Raw genomic sequence first — 17,498 nt, 5'->3', positions numbered from 1 at the left:
CATTAGGCAGTGGGAAAATTCTTGGCTGTTTTCACATAATATCTTGGCTAGTTTTTCTTCAATTCCCTTCGTCTCACGGCTAATCTTAAGAGTTCCCTGACTCCAAGACACACCATAAAGTCTAATCTCTTTCTGCACTGTGGTAAAGCCATTGAGGGATTATTTCAACATATCAGTTTCTTACCAGTGCAGAAATCTCCTGCATTTCTTACCCCTCTCCCCACTGCCACCACCGAAATGCGTGCGCACAAACAGTGGCAGCTGATGATACGAACCACGCTATAAATTAAACCTGAGAAAGAAGCACATCCTTGGGAATGTAAATACCAGCAGTCCACCAGATGGAGGTCAGTTTTATGTCATGGAGTTCCAGGAGTTTGCAGTCATGGGGACACAGCCAAACTCCCCACACACACACCAAGCATGGAATGTTGGTTTAGCTGCAGAATAACAGGTCACTGCAGAACAGTTTGAATGCTGTAACTAGTACAGATGGGGGAGAATCGCTTCACATTTAATGCTGAACCTACCTACATTCACACACTCCAAAACAATACAAGACCAAAGCACAGCAATCCTTTGAAATGCACACTTCTCCAAATTTTGCAGCAAGCTGGGCAAGGGGCAGGTGGCACAGGCCGTTAGTGAGTGTGCCATGTGCCAGCTCCTCCTCCAACCTAGGGAATTGCTGTTGTCCTATCAGCCAGGCCTCGGGGCCTACGGCCAGTGGCGTAGCGTGGGTTGTCAGCACCCGGGGCAAGGCAAGTAATTTGCGTCCCCTAACCCATGGATTTGCGCCCCCTAACCTGTGGATTTGCACCCCCTAACCCTAACCCCCAGATGTTGCGCCCGGTGCGGCCGGCCCCCCCTGCACCCCCCATGCTACGCCACTGCCTACGGCTACTGAATGCCAGGTTGGGTCTGATTAAGACTTCCTTCATCCATGATATGATTGTGGGTGAGAGGGCTTATCTGGTCTGCATCACCGAGACCTGGGTGGGTGGACAAGGTGGAGTTGGTCTCGCCCACCTTGTGCCCACCTGGGTATTTGGTGCAGCATCAGGGCAGACTTGTGAGACGGGGAGGAGAAGTTGCTGTGGTCTATAGAAATTCTTTCTCTCTCTACAGGCTCTGTCCGGTTTATGGGGGGAGGGGAATCTAGTGCATGTGTTCCTGGCGTTGGGCAATCGGGACAGTTTAGTGATTCTGCTGGTTTCCCACCTGCTTCGCTGCCCAGTAGTCTCGCTGCCTGAGCTAACAGAGCTGGTCTTAGAGACAAGGACTCTGAGATTGCTGGTTTCTGGTGACTTCAACATCCATACCAGAGTCACTGGCTGTGAAGGCTGCCATGACAACCATGGGGCTGCCTCACACTGTTTTCTCAGCTGTATAGGAAGAGAGTGATCTGAAAATGGGGGACGTTGACCTCAGTCCTTTGTCATGGTCAGATCACTTCCTGTTGAGATTGAGGCTTTCAGCACCTTTTCCTCTCTGCAGAGGCAGGGGACCTATCACGACAGTCCGCCCTAGGAGGCTGGTGGATCCAGTGGGCTTCTAGATGGCTCTAGGGGATTTTCTGGCTGATTTGACTGACGGTCCTGTCGAAGCCCTGGCCAAACTCTGGAACATGCAAATGGCTCAGGCTGTTGACACCACCATCCAGAGCTTGGGAGTACATTTTCTGCAATATGCCAATGACACACAGCTCTACTTCTCTTTTACATCTGCAGGTGTTTCCTGCTTGGCAGGGGGTTGGACTCGATGGCCCTTGTGGTCTCTTTCAACTCTATGATTCTATGATTCTAGGTAAAGCAGTGGATATGATGAACCAATGTCATGCCTTAGTAATGGACTGGATGAGAGCCAGTAAACTAAAGCTCAGTCCAGATAAGACTGAGGCACTGTTAGTGGGCAGTTCCCTGGATGGGTGAGAGATGGCCTGCTCTAGAGAAAGTAAATGCTAATGCAATGTGAGAACTGATCTGTCCAACACTGTCAAATCTTAAGCTCTTAATAGCAACTGATTACCTGCTCTTGCTCCATCTTTGTAGCTGGACTGTCAGGCCCAAAGAAGTATTTCCTATTCAAATATTTATTCTTAATGTCCTTAGCTTTTGCTTCTCTCTGTTCTTTATTTCTGTGAAGCATCCTACGGAACTGTTCAATGTCTAGCCAGCACGTGAGGTCGATGCTGAAAATAAAGTAAAAGAGTACTTATTTCCATCGCATTACAATTTCCATTGACCAGTTAACAAATTGGGTCCTTAACAATCAAATATCCATTATCATATGAAGGCTACAATCTCCAACAGAGGAACCAGGAGGAATTGCTCCTGAGTAAACACACAAAGGATTACACCAGGGAGTCACTGTACACCACAAGCAGTTTACCAGCCAGACAAAATTATTTTCCCACACCTTCACAGCAGTCATGAAGAAAGTCTGGCAACAGCATGGTAAGAGCAACAAAGAATCTTCTAGCGCCTTGATGTTTAACAACTCAGACACTATCTTCATTACACATTTAAGGAGTATAATACCACAGTAAACAGTTGTGGCTTCCCCCAAAGGATTCTGGGAAGTTTGTTAAAAGAGCTGGGGGGTTTTAGGAGACCCCTGTTGCCCTCACAGTCATACAATCCCCAGAGGTCCCCAGGAAAGAGGTACTGACTGTTAAATCACTCTGGGAATTGTTTTATCTGATAGTTAGATGTCATTTGTATATGTATATTGTTTTGATGCATATTTTAGAGTGTCTAACTCTTTGACTCCATCTGTACCTTACATTTAAAGCACCTATTTACAGTGGTACCTCTAGTTGTGGACTTCATCCGTTTTGGGGTGCCGTTTGCACCCCGAAAAGTCCGCAACTAGAGTGCCTCTTCTGCGCATGTGCATGGCACGATCGAGCGCTTGTGCGTATGTGCGCAGATCACTTTTGCGCATGCACGTGTGGCAAACCCGGAAGTAAACACTTCTGGGTTTGCCACGTTCGTAAGCTGAAAGTCCTTAACGAGAGCAGAACGCAAGTAGAGGTACCACTGTACCATTTTGACAGCCATGGGTTCCCACAAAGAATGCAGAGAACCACAGTTTGTTAAGGGCCCCTCACAGAATCCCCAGAATTCCCTGGGAAGAAGGATTGAGCATCCTTAACCCCTCAACCAATCATGGAATCCCAGGATTTTTTGGAGGAAGCAATTCAGTAGTACTTTAAATGTATGGCTATAATCCCAGAATCTCCTGTGAAAAGCCAGCCAGGGGAAGAGATTCTGGATGGAAAGCTTCAGCTGAGTAAGACAGCAAAATGTCTTGGACCAGCCTTGCACAGCTTTTATATTTCCTTTCAATTATATTTTCCTTTCTGGTGAGAAATTACATCTGCGGATATAAATGCCATGTGCCTCCCCCACTGACATGAATGAGAAAGACCTGATGAGCAGGCCAGAGGAGAGTGGAAGGTGCCCCACATGTACCCAGGAGCATACATAAGGCTCTGGATTGGAACACATGTGTTTCTGTGATACACCTGCACCACCACATACCCACAAAGCCCATTCCTGAGATGGAATTCTGAGAAACAGCTGAGAGGCTCATTCCTTCTGGGTGCATGAAGAGAATGACTTTTTTTCTTTGCAAAAAATCTAGCTCAGCCTTCCCTAACCCAGATGTTTTAGACTACACCACCTATGTTCCCCAGCCATATCTGGAGGGCACTATGTTGGAGAAGGCTGATCTAGTCACTCCAGCAATAATTTTATCATGAGACAAGATACCAAATATCACAGGCTCCAGTCAAGAAGACACACTTTCACTGCAAGGATGTACTAGCACAGGAAAAAATACCTTGCAGACTGCTGTTCAAGGAAGGTCCGGAAAGCTTCCAGCTCCAGTTTCTTCTTTAACAAGTCATGAATGCTATATGACGTAGCTTCTTCAGGAAGTGCTTGACTTGGGGGTACTGTGACTTCGGTAGGTTCAGGATGCAATGGGATCTCCTCTTCTTTGACAGCCGAAACCTAATGAAAGAATTGCACCAAGCACTCTAAGTTTATCTAATTAACGACCCATTTTCATAAGCCTTATAGATTTTCCTCTGCCTTCCTGCTTTCTACAGATTGCTGTTGTTTTCTGCTTCTCCATGGAATTGCATTTCAGGACCAAACATGAAGGGGCAATTACATGTATCAAGATATGAGACAGGGTGCACTCCACCAAGGATGACTGCCAAGCGACCGACAGTTATTACAAAATGGCTTCTATGGGAGTCAAGCGCTGATGAAGAGGAGAAGGAGATGTGAGCTGAAATCAATGTTTCCTTATCTCTGAGATGAGGCTTATGATGTGACTGTAGAAAGCCTTTGGATCACATTTCTGGCCCAAGGGCCACACCCATGCTTGGCCAACCCTCTGGGACTGCATGCCAGCAATGGATGTGGCTGAAAGTAGATGCTGAGGTAGAAAAATAAAAGTTGGTAGGACCAGTTTAATTCCTGCCCTCAGAATACTATTGATTAAAATGGGGGCCCTGATGTAAGGAAGGATTGCCAGATCAATTAATCTTTATTACGGTCCAGAGACCCAACAAATCATTACAAAGCAATGCACAATTCAGACAGCCTGCCTCCAGGTTAAACAAGCACTTTGTTCAGACTTAAAGATAGGGATCGTTGGTTCTTGCAACCACCGATAACAACTTTGCTACTGCTAATGTTCTAGCGTTTGTCCAGTCTTCCAATAGGAACCTGACATAGGGAGCCTCTGATTTTCCTGGGAAAGGCACCAGCAAGGGTAGTAGGATTGCCAGATCAGCTAACTAAGGCCACATTCACTCAGTATATTTTGAGCACTAAGATGCCCTGTCCCCCAAATAATTCTGGTAACTGTAGTTTGTTAAGGGTGCTGAAAGATGTTGGGAGATCCCTATTCCCCCTCAAAGAGCTACAATTCCCAGAGTTCTCTGGGGAGAGGAGTTGTTAAACCACTCTGCGAATTTGTAGCTCTTGAAGCGGTATCATGGTGCTCTAAATGAATGGAATGAAAGTGGCCTAAAAAAACATGTGCTGTGCAAACTAAAGCATGGACCGCTAACTGGAGGCTACAATCAAGTATGGCCTATTGATTAAAATATTCAGAGCAGATGCGGCTCTGTCCTTTAAGGCAACCTTTCCCAACCTGGTGTCCTCCAGATGGACTACAACTCCCATCAGTCCCATCCAGTATGGTCAGAGATGATGGAAGCTGTAGTCCAAAACATCTGGAGGGCAAAAGTTTAAGGAACCCTGTTCTGAGGCAACACCCCATGGATTAATCCTCACCACCTAGACAATTCGATGTAAAAGTGATGTGCATTCTCCTAGTGTAAAGACTTTGGCCTATCCACACCACTTGAAAAGCAAGCAAATGGAGGCTGTCCCATGTGTCAAAGCACCACTTGGGTCTCATGACTTTTCATAGACCTTGTTTCTGTCTTTCTCCTCCTCCTCCTTTTGTAGTTTGCATGATGACTATTACTGATTTGTGTGGCTGGCCACTTCTCATGAGACACTTCCTATCTAAGTTTTCCAAGGAGATGACATGCTGTAGCTTGTTGCCATGAGCTGGACCTTAGCATGGGTAGTGTGTCCCTCAAAAGCCAGTGATGCCGAGCCACAGTGTGTAAAAGTCTACAAGTTATCCCACCCGAGAAATACAAAGAGTTAACCTCCTGGTGCTAGGCAAAAATAAAGAGCTTGTTTTTGTTAATAGGTGCTTGTCTTACCTCATCCTTCTTGGAAATGCTGTCTCCATGCAAAGCCTGCAGCTTTCTAAAGTACACTGAGTCCAGCTGTCGAGTTTCTTCCACCAGCTCCACCTAATAAAAATAATATCTTATGTCATCCGCACAGTGCACATTATAGAAAGGAAGATGAAGGGGTTGGAGAGGCAGCCTGCCAGTGACAGTGGGTAGAAAAGAACCACATTTGCCAATAACAAGACAGATGTTTAGGAGGCATATCACTGGAAGTTGCATCCTCTGGGGCAGATGGTTCAAGGAGAGGATTCGCTGAAACAGCTAAAAGGAAATTCCCTCCCAGCGGTGCTGAGGCTTCTCCCTTGGGGGTGAATGCACCAGCGAAAAAGGAAGCATGATAAAGTTGTTGCGAGCTTTGTGCAAGGACTGGTTTTTTTAAATTTCATTTTTAAAATGCATTCAGAAGGAAAACACATCAATTTTATTTAAACTCATCCAGGATACTGTTTTAACTTTCAGATAAATAACAAATACATATACATATATGTACAGAGGAGTTATCTTGATGGTGGAGGCACAGGGAATTCCACTCCTTTTAATCGCGAGCTCAGGAAGCTAGTGATGCTAGGATTATAGCCCAAACAGGAAACTAGGAAAGCAAAAGTAAGTATTAGCATCCTTGGGGAAACCCTGAGATTTGCAAAATACCCAGAATGATAACAAAAACAAACAACGGGGGCAAAAAAATCTAAAATGCAGCCCAACATGGACTGAGCACACTCAGAAGCAACAGGTCCCACCTGTGATGACCAAACATTCAAACGGCTGTTACTATATAAGAAAAACTGGACAGTGTAGCATCCTGTTAGCCACGCTGACCTGGATTTCTTTCTTCCTTTAATAATGTTTTTATTTGTTCTTCATGGTACAGAAGATACATTTTGAGAAAACAATGATTAAACCAGTAAACAGCGAACTACTTGTCCTGATAGAACTAGAGATTTTTGTCATGCTATGTAATAAAGTTTCACTTTATTACTCTAAAATATCACGCTAGATCTGGATGTCTTGTCTTGGAGAATTTTGTCTAATGCAAAATTGTGTACAGTTGGGAAGGGCGTGATGACCATTCTCTCCCAGACAAACAACAACATCTATGACCCACAGGGCATCGACATTACAGGCAAGGGATCCGAGGCAAGAAGATGAACAGGCTTAAGGTTAAAGCCTATTTTATTAGTTGCTTAGAGCCCTCAAAAAGCCAATGAACACCCAGTATGCTAGAAAATACCAGGGCTTTAAGGGCACAGACAATAAATTAAGAGTCGGCACTCAATTAGGGGGGAAAAGAGGATGAAGTTATATTAATTTTTTTGTAGCCTAAGGGTTGCTAGCCTCCTTACACAAGCCAACAACCAGTTCAACACTGCATAACTCCAAATGCAGGGATTTCAGATGCAACAGCTTAGCAATTCAAACAGAAGGGGCCAATGGTGAGTTAAAAACAATACCACTTATTTCTCACTCCTTACCATATATCCTTCAATTACCTGCCCATAAGTTTTTCTGTCTTGTTCTACCATCTTCATCCATGGATCTAAAAGAAGGATGAGAATGTATTCTTCTGCGGAGTCGAAAAGATCCTCAAATGGTGGCTCAATTTTCTGGTAAATCTCATTTTTTGTGATCTGTTGTAGTCCAATATCCATGCTAGCAGAAGGGGCAATGTAATTGGCATAAAGAAACTGTGTTCAGTGAAAAGAGAAGCAAACAGTTAGATGGTCATCCTAACAGACACAATAAATTCATTTGTCTAACCGCTTTGAGGTTGTTGTTGTTGTTTTTAAATAATCAAGTGGTGTATACATTTTATGAAATACAAAAGGGGAAATATTTAAAAAACCATATTTGTAACTTGTGTTTTCTGCAACATTAGCTCTCGTTTCCTATTCTCATCCTGCTATTAATTATTCCAAAATTCAGTATCTGCTGTCAGTTGTTATGCTGTTTATCAAAAATATTTGGTTTCCTCTCCAAGTTTGTTAAAGCTGCTAGAAATGGAAGATCTGTGAAGGGGAAACTACAGGTCCCCAGGATACTCTGTGATAGGTCATGTGCTTTAAATGTGCATTGAATATGCTTTAAATGTACAATGTGGATTTGCTCTTGGCTGGCTTTTGTGATACACACTATTTTAGCACAACACAGGAACTCTGCAGTTTAAACACTAAAAGATTTGTTTTAACAAAACTAAGTAGAGCTAACAGAAAGCAAAATGGAATGATATATCCCACCTCTTATTGTGTTCTACCTAGCTGCAAAATAAAATGCAATTTTCAGATACACAACAATACTACCACAACTTGGAAACGTCATGGAAAATTAATGCTATAGTTACACCAAATTTTAATATGATCTACACTGTTCAAATGTAAAAAAGCTACATTAGCAAAGAACAGAAAAAAGATTTTAAACAATGTAATATCTATAAACGCTTTTTCTTAGAAGGGGATTAGCTATTTTATTCAGACTGAGCTGGGCCGCTTCAAGGCTAAATTGATTGCCCTCCTATGACTCATAAATTAACACATAGGAGCTGAGAATAGGAAAGGATGAAAGAAAGAAAGAAAGTTTTCCTTGCCTCGCTGGAAATGTTCTCTCACCAATGTGTGCGTTTTTAGAAGCTCAAATGTCATCTTTTTGTTTTACTCATTGGAAAAGTGGTGGAAGCTGTGTGTCCATTATTTACGAAGCCATTCTGCAGGCATTCATGTGCACTGTACAGAACAGTAATTCTTAAATTTTGTTACGTTACAAACATGACCTTTTGCATAGCAGTTGATACAAACAAGGCTGCTTGAAAAGCTTAAATTTAGAGGGCTTTTAGGCTGTTGCTGGGACGGCTGGGCTGGGATTCAGTTGCACTCCAGAAAATTCAGGTTGCACAATTAACATTGAATTGGAGCGCTTGCAGCACAAACCCACTTCCCCCAAATATCAGACTTTTTGCAATAAGTAAAGTGAGGGGAAAGTGAGGGGAATCATAGAATCACAGAATTGTGGGATTGCAAGGTACCCTGAGGGTCATCTAGTCCAACCCCCTTCAATGCAAGAATCTCAACTAAAGCATCCATGACAGTTGGCCATCCAACTCTTGCTTGAAAACCTCCAATGAAGGGGACTCCACCACTGGAAAGTTTCGGGTAGCATTCGTTAGGCACAACATCATCCAACCCTCCCACAAACAATTCAGGATGAATGCTCAATAAATAGCTGGCTGTCAGGGAACTGCCATTGCAACTAGCGGAGGAGGCGAGGCTCCACAGCGATGCTGGAGAGGGGCCAAGCAAGGAGAGAGGCAGGTCTCCGGCTGGGGAAGATAATCAGCGCTACACCAGGGATAGAGGGGGGGCCGATGGGGGAAGCAGAGAGGAGGCTCCAGGACTCTTCGCAGGAGACCAGCGAGGAGAGCACAGGTCCTCCGCTGCCCAAACCCACCCTGCGCAGAAGACTTCCGCGCAGGGAAAGTAGGCGGCGACTTGGCGTCAAAGAGCTTCTTTGCTGGAAGAGGTTCAAGAAACGCCCACAGACGGATTCTGCTAGCGACTGAACAGCCACGAAGTGAAGGGCTGTCCAGCCAGGAAAGGTTTAACCAGGCCACCTAGCCAGGCGTGGCGGCAACTTACGCACGAGCAACCCCATATAACCATTACACTGGCCTTATCTGATCTCCCTGAAAACAAATCAATAAACATCCTCAATAAACTGGCCATTTGGAAGCAACCCGTATTCGTACTTCATTCTGATGCAGAAAAACATAGGGACATGGGAAGCCGCCTTATACCAAGCAAATACTTAGCAGCTCTCTAAGGTTTCAAAGAAGGGTCCCGCTCCGCTCTATTTGGACATGCCAGGGACTGAACTTGGGACTTTCTGCATGCAAAGCTGATGTTCTACCACTGAGCCACAGCTCTTCTTGAAAGGTTCTTTGCTTATCTGACAAATGTCTGAGTGGCACAAACATAGGAATCAGCTTTACTCAATGTCAGATCACTGGTCTATCCAGTTCAGTACTGTTTATACTGACTGGGAAATGACAGTATGTAGGGCAGGGCTGGGGAACCTGTGACCCTCCAGATCATGTTGGCCTCCAACCCCTATTAGCAACAGACCAATGGTCTGGAATGATAGCAGTTGTAGTCCATCAACATCTGGAGGGCCACATGTTCTCCCAGCCTGTTTTAAGGGGTCATCGTCATCGTTAGTATCCCACTTTTCTGTTAAAAGCAGAAGCAAGTAAAACAGTACCGTCCAAACCATACAAAACAAAAATCAATCTATGCATAGAAGGTGGCATGCCTCTCCATCACTTCCCCTGGTACACACATTCCCACAGACATCTATGGTCCAACAAGTGTTGCAGCACCACACAAAGCCAGAGGTGATCACAGGATACAATATGAAGTAATATGGTTACTTCAGGTAACCATATTTCTACCACACAACTTTCAATTTCAATTCTCACACACATACACACACACACACACACACACACAAAATCCACGTAGTTTATCTCCAGTTTAATAATGCAGCCTTTTTTTGAACATATGATGGCAACAATTGCCAATGTTGTTCTCACTCTCAGTGGTGAAGATTCTCCTTTAAATATCACTTTATTTCCCACTCTATCTATGCTTTCCAGACTTTTTCTGGGGTAGTCAAACTTCTAAATGCCCCTTGTACAGGATAGGGCTCTGAACAATTAGAGTATGATACCGTCCATTACATGGGGGAAAATGTTTTAATGGGGTATCTATAAACACCTGAAAAGTTCAGAGAAAAGTCACAGTACATATAACAGCATATCAGACTTCATTTATTCAGCGATTTTTTTTCTTCAGTAAAAAGAAGAATGCATTTCCCTATATTGCCTCTATATAATTTCTCAATAATATAAAAGCAAATTCCAGATGTGGACTGTGTTCAGTGTTTGCATCTTTATACTATTTATAAAGATAAAATCTGGAGGCAGTAAATTTATCCAGCACCTCCCCCAAATCAGGTCAGCATTCAGGTATAAAACCCTGACCCCAGGAAAGTAAATTGGGCATTGTCTTGGCTTAGTACAGACAAAACTTGTCCTCAAGTCTTTATTTCTAAACTCCCAAGTATCCTGGTTGAACCAGAATTAAGTATTAAATCCCTTTGAAGTAAATGAGAAAGTTAAGCACGTAATGTAATGAAATGTCCAAAAGTTAGGAGATATATTCGCGAGCACACACACACACACACACACACACACAATTCAAGTTGTCAACATTGTTTTCAAGCAATTTAATTTCTGTACATAAAACAGTGATAGCTCTTTTCATCTAAAATTGTCCCTGGCATAGCAGCAGCATATTTCCTATAACAGCATTACATTTTTCTACCTCTAAATAGCATTTCTTCCTCCGGCCCCAAGCAGATTTCCACATGTGTTTGTCGTTTTCCTTTTCCAATTCATTTTACACTTTACTATATGTACTTTTAGCAAAATAACCACAGTGCATTCCATTCGCTGTGCATACAGTGGCACACACACACAAACACACACTAAACCCCCTGGAATGCACTGTCGTTTCTTTAATATATCACAAAGCTTGAACAGAAATAATCAAAGAAATTATAAATGCTTTTTTATTTTAAAAAAAATCTAATTTAGTGCTTATTTTCAGTGGCATAACAAGCACACCCACACAGCACATATGAAAGGCTTTGGGCACAGTTCATGCAGAAGTTGTCCTATGCAGGCCTCGAAGGAAAAAATGAGTTTTACAATGTCAAGCGCTGTGAAGCATTCAATTCGCTTGTACAAGAAAATCAATACCATTCATAGGGCTCAAGGAAAGTTACAGCACCAAAGCATCCATTTGACAATAGGCTAAAACCTTGTGCCCAATTATAAACAAAAAAACCCTGACCACCAAAAGCCAAACCAAACAGAAAGTTCTTTAATGCTTTCCGTGGAGGTTTGTGAGATAGGGCTTATGGCAGGGGCAGCCAATAAGGTACCCTTCATGATGTTGGATTCCAGCTCCCATCAGACCCAGCCAACATGACCAGTTGCAGGTACAGCAGCCGTTGTCATCCTTAACATGTGGAGGGCACCAGCCTGATTCTCCATATTCTATAGTGGAATGGAGTGGGGAATTGATCCAGCCAGTGGCGTAGCGTGGGGGTGCAGGGGGGGCCGGCCGCACCGGGCGCAACATCGGGGGGGGCGCGCTCACACGCACAGCTCTCTGCCCCTACTAAAATCCACGGGTTAAGGGGCACAAATTACTTGCCTTGCCCCGGGTGCTGACAACCCACGCTACACCACTGGATCCAGCCAGTGGGCCAGATCCCTTTTGGCTCTGACACAAGTGGGTGAGTTCGCCCACCTGTCAAGCACGATCCCATAATGACATCAGGAGACAGCTTCCAAGGCGCACTGTCAGTACCCAATCAGACAACATATTCAAAAGGGCTTGCTATAACCACCAATCAGCTGAATCCAAACCACACTGACAAATTGCCATTTTTCCTCTGTAGGCAAATGCCATTTCTACATTTATTTATTTATTTTTTTAAAAAAAGATGTTTATTGCAATTTTGAACAATAGAACAAACTTCACAATCAAAACCAAAAAGGAAAGAAAGAAAAGTAAAAGCATTATCACAATCAAATAAAAACAGAAAAATACAATACAAAACATAAAAAAATAAAAGAAAGACGACCTAAAAAAAACCATATAAATCCAGTTTCTTACTTATTATTTTCATATCCTTCCTTCCTGACTTCCTCACATCTCCCTTTTCTGTGTTCCCTTTTTACACAATCATATTCAGCAGTGCCTTACCCTTTTTCAAATCTTATTCTGTGTTATACCTTTCAACTGTTATGTCTCCAATTTTTCCCATTATAACATTATTTAAGTTTGACATAATGTTGTTCTAACTTTTCATTTCTACATTTCTTTAAATGTATTAAAATACATAATTAAACACTTAAAAAAATAAAGCATTTAAATGTGGATTTGGTCTCAAGGCATGTGTTTACATGCATGGTTTGATACCTTTAAGCTGCAGCAAATTATTTTGCCACTTTCAGAGAAGTGCAAAAACTGATGGATTAGCTAAGTTTCATTCCACACATGAGGTGTGCATAGATTGTTTTGCACTGGCATTCACAGATATCAAGTTCCTCAAACATCCCTTTTTGAGTGGTAAAGGTAAAGGTAAAGGGACTCCTGACCATTAGGTCCAGTCGTGACCGACTATGGGGTTGCGGCACTCATCTCACTTTATTGGCCGAGGGAGCCGATGTACAGCTTCCGGGTCATGTGGCCAGCATGACTAAGCCGCTTCTGGCAAACCAGAACAGTGCACAGAAATGCCGTTTACCTTCCCGCTGGAGTGGTACCTATTTATCTACTTGCACTTTGACATGCTTTCAAACTGCTAGGTTGGCAGGAGCAGGGACCGAGCAACGGGAGCTCACCCCATCGCGAAGATTCGAACCGCCGACCTTCTGATCGGCAAGCCCTAGGCTCTGTGGTTTAACCCACAGCACCACCCACGTCCCATGAGTGGTATAATGCTTAAAAATCTGGATCGGCCTATGTGTTGTTGCCTAGCAGGGCTACCTTTCTTGGAAACATCCTCTGAACACTCAAACATGACTAGCTTTATTGAAGTACAGCAGACAGGGAGCCTTGCTTACTCCTAGGTCTCCAGGCTCAGACTGGCTTCCTTCTCCCATTCATATCTACAGAAGAGGTTCTGTCTTCAAGTACTTCACCTTGACCCAGAACTAGTTATATACATAGCCTCTAGGCTGGCATGCTTTGCCCCAGGACTTCTTGCTTTTCATAGTCAATATTGTTTGGCTTCAGTGGGCTCTTTCAAATGTCACTATTAACATAGATTTTTGGAGCTTTTGGTCATTTCATTTTACAATATTTTGATACAGTTATTATTTTAAAATTTCAAAGTGCTGTACAAAGACAACAAATGCCCAAAATAAAAGCACTGTGGAACTAAAATGCACAATTCACAAAAATGTAAAATTCACAGTGACCACAGTAACTGGCAATATAGCCAAGAAAAGCCTGGATAAACACATAGGTTTTCAGCGTGCACTAGAAGCACAGCAGAGTCAGTGCATGCCTTTTATCTGTGCCTTATTTATTTACTTTTTGCTATGCTGGTTTTTATATTAATTGTAATTATTGTATTGTGATATCTTTATTTATTGTTGTTAGCTGTTGGCAGTATGTGGGAAAATAAAATAAAAATAAAAATAGGATAAGTCAGTCTCTTAAGATATCTCCAGGGTACAAGTCACATAGTTTGTTCTAGTTTAAAGCTTTTAAACTAAAATAATAACAAACAGGATTGTGCATAGTAAAGGTAAAGGGACCCCTGACCATTAGGTCCAGTCGTGGCCGACTCTGGGGTTGCGGCGCTCATCTCGCTTTATTGGGCAAGGGAGCCGGCTTACAGCTTCTGGGTCATGTGGCCAGCATGACTAAGCCACTTCTGGCGAACCAGAGCAGTGCATGGAAACGCCGTTTACCTTCCCGCCAGAGTGGTACCTATTTATCTACTTGCACTTTGACGTGCTTTCGAACTGCTAGATTGGCAGGAGCTGGGACCGAGCAATGGGAGCTCACCCCATTGCAGGGATTCGAACCACCGACCTTCTGATCGGCAAGTCCTAGGCTCTGTGGTTTAACCCACAGCGCCTCTCGATTAAATATATACCAACTGCACCAAGGTAATTCTATGCCGGAGCTGGTATGCAGGAGCTGGTATACATATATTTTATGTGAATTGGGCTACTTTGCATGCATTTGGTTAGTTTGTACAATTTATTCTGCTTCTGCTATTCAAGGGGAGGGCTAAAGAGCTCACAGAACAGTATCCACCCCCCAACCACAGAACATTCTATTGAAGCCCACTTCTGATAACCATTTTCAAGCTTATCTTTGAACAGAGTTGAGGTAGAAACTTGCTCAACGAAGGGAAATTCTCAAGATTGATGAATTCTGCCTCCAATGTCATTTACTGTATCATCAGAAAACTGCAGAATACACATAGCACTGAGTAGTAATAAATGTTTGAAATAGAAGCACAAAGAACACAATATGCTTTTCAAATCTCCCCTCATCTGTTCATGGGCATAATCAGAATAAACATATTAATTTCCATGCCAATGGTGAGGGCAGAGTTTGGAAAAGCACAGTGACCAAAAGCAGCCTCTTTTCTTGATTGGATGCAGCTTGAGACTCATCTGCGTTCCAATCGTGTTATATATATATATATATATATATATATATATATATATATATATATATATATGATCATGCTGCCATAAAAAGCAAACTCAAGAATGATACCAAATGTTGCCGCACATGTGTTGATTTGCTATGTTACATTTGGGTTGTTAGTTATGCTAATTGAACAGTTTCACATATTGCATTTTGATGTATTTGCTTTTAATGATCATGCGGATATCGCTTTCTGCAATTTCCTAGTTACACTCTTTGTGCAATGTTCTGCTGTCACCACCAGGCCCAGCATGGAAATGAGATTAAGAAGGAGAAAAAGAGTCAGAGGAAAGTCACAGCTTCAACATATGCACTGCTGGGCATATGCTCCAAATGCCCAGGTTTAAAGCAGTATTGAAATTGTACTAACAAAATTTCTTTCTCTCTCTCTCTCTCTCTCTCTCTCTCTCTCTCTCTCTCTCTCTCTCTCTCTCTCTCTTTCTTTCTTTCTTTCTTTCTTTGAACTAAGGTTGACAGGTCTAACTTACACAACATTAAAAAATAATAATTAAACAAGCATGATGGCTAAATGGAATGTTTCTTCAGAGAGGCAGACTAGGGTTCTAGTTCAGTGACAGAACACCTGCTTTGCATGCAGAAGGTTCCAAGTTAATTGTCAGCATCATGTCTGGTGTTGACCTATAAAGCCTTAAATGGCTCAGGACCACTTGCATGTTAAGCACAGTACATTGTGGAAGCAAGGCATGGAAGTGAGCACAGAAAGAAGAAACGCCATGGTACACTTGCATTGACACGTCTTCATCTGTCTCATATTTCTTGATCAATGACCAGCATGCTGGCTGGGGCTAGGATCATGGAGTTCAACCACACAGGAGATCAAGTTTTTGGGAAGGCTGGTTTAATCATGACCCCCACTCCCTTTTAATTATCGTGCTTGTAATTGACAACATTCTCACTCAAAATGGGTGCAAGGAAATGCAGTAATGGCTACTGAAGCTCCATTTCAACAGGGACTAACTAAGGACATACTTTCAAGGCATAAATTTAACTGTTGAAGCCTGTGCTACAGAAATGGGGGAGGCCTCGTTGGACCTAATAACCAGTATACCTGAAGGAGCGTCTCCACCCCCATCGTTCAGCCCAGACACTGAGGTCCAGTGCCAAGGGCCTTCTGGTGGTTCCCTTGCTGCAAGAAGCCTAGTTACAGGGAACCAGGAAGAGGGACTTCTCGATAGTGGTACCCACCCTGTGGAATGCCCTCCCACCAGATATCCAAGCGAAAAACAACTACTAGACTTTTAGAAGACATCTGAAGGCAGCCCTGTTTAGGGAAGCTTTTAATGTTTAATAGACTATTGTATTTTAATATTCTGTTGGAAGCCGCCCAGAGTGGCTGGGGAAACCCAGCCAGATGGGTGGGGTATAAATAATAAATTATATTATTATTATTATTATTATTCAACCACTCTGACTTTTTCACTGATGCAGAAATATAAGAGTGTGCTATTTCCAAATAACAAGCAGCACAGCGACTGCACAAGAATTACACAAAATGCCTGGAGCCCAGATACATATATGAGAAAACACCATGCTCAGCTAATGTTTAGATCATCTACAGAAACCATTTAAAGCATCTTTTGCTGACAGTGACTCCAGAATAATTTCCTTGGGGACAGACATACTTGAAAGCAGTCTTACTCTATATTTATGACTTACTTGAGCTTGCTGGCCCACTTTGAAAGGATGGATGGTTTCTTGATAGAAAAGCTGGTGATAATCCTGCAGGTCAAACCAAAAATACGTGCTGTTCTTCCACAGCTACAGATGGAGAGGGGGAAATAGAAGTTATTGCTACCCAATTTTTGTCAAGTTTTCCAAAAAAGAAAAGAAGTAGTTTACATTTCCAGGGTTAGTTGATTGCACAGCTCCTTGGGGTTCACCATAAATCACACTTAATTGAAAAGAGCTTGAGTCATGTGTTCCATGCTGGCAGAAGGAGAGCTCACGTAAAAGCGCTGCCACTGAAATACATGTCTTTCCAATACGTGCTCTATCTTTTATTGTATCCTCTTGCAAATAATTGGCTATTAAAATTGTTAGTGTAGTGGTTAACATTCGAAGATTAACCCACATTTGAATGGAATTAAGCCATGGGTTCATAATGCACATCTGAAACTTACGCTGTGCTGGGACAGCATTTTTCTGCAATTGCTGAGATCATGTAATGTTTTTATCCTGACCATCTTACATTTTTTAATTATGCGCCTTTCATCCGCCCCTCACTAAAACTTGGTGCTGTTGCGCAGAGCCAAGTATTTCCACAGGGACAAAGCACTTAATGAACTCCATTACCTCAGAGGCTCTTGTCATTTTGAAACAAAATCAAGGGAATTTATTCTGAAATGTTACAACAGGCATCAGTGCCCCAAATTTTGACACTTAGGTTT

At 42.7% G+C, this 17,498-nt stretch overlaps 1 protein-coding gene across 1 annotated transcript in view; it reads right to left on the bottom strand.

The window, feature by feature from the left end:
* Positions 1-17,498, bottom strand: part of RGS22 (regulator of G protein signaling 22) — an 80,836-nt gene that overhangs the window by 23,828 nt on the left and 39,510 nt on the right. The window contains exons 15-19 of the mRNA XM_081919692.1: positions 16,768-16,869; positions 7,285-7,479; positions 5,762-5,854; positions 3,847-4,019; positions 2,029-2,191 (exon numbers count right to left, since the gene is read on the bottom strand). Of these exons, the coding sequence (XP_081775818.1) occupies positions 2,029-2,191; positions 3,847-4,019; positions 5,762-5,854; positions 7,285-7,479; positions 16,768-16,869 (726 nt within the window). The remainder of the gene's footprint in view (positions 1-2,028; positions 2,192-3,846; positions 4,020-5,761; positions 5,855-7,284; positions 7,480-16,767; positions 16,870-17,498) is intronic.

This window comes from Podarcis melisellensis (assembly GCF_964234715.1).
Source record: "Podarcis melisellensis genome assembly, chromosome: 7".
NCBI classification, from domain to species: domain Eukaryota; kingdom Metazoa; phylum Chordata; class Lepidosauria; order Squamata; family Lacertidae; genus Podarcis; species Podarcis melisellensis.
Note: the sequence above shows the minus strand (reverse complement) of the source record. Positions and strands in the feature narration are given on the sequence as shown.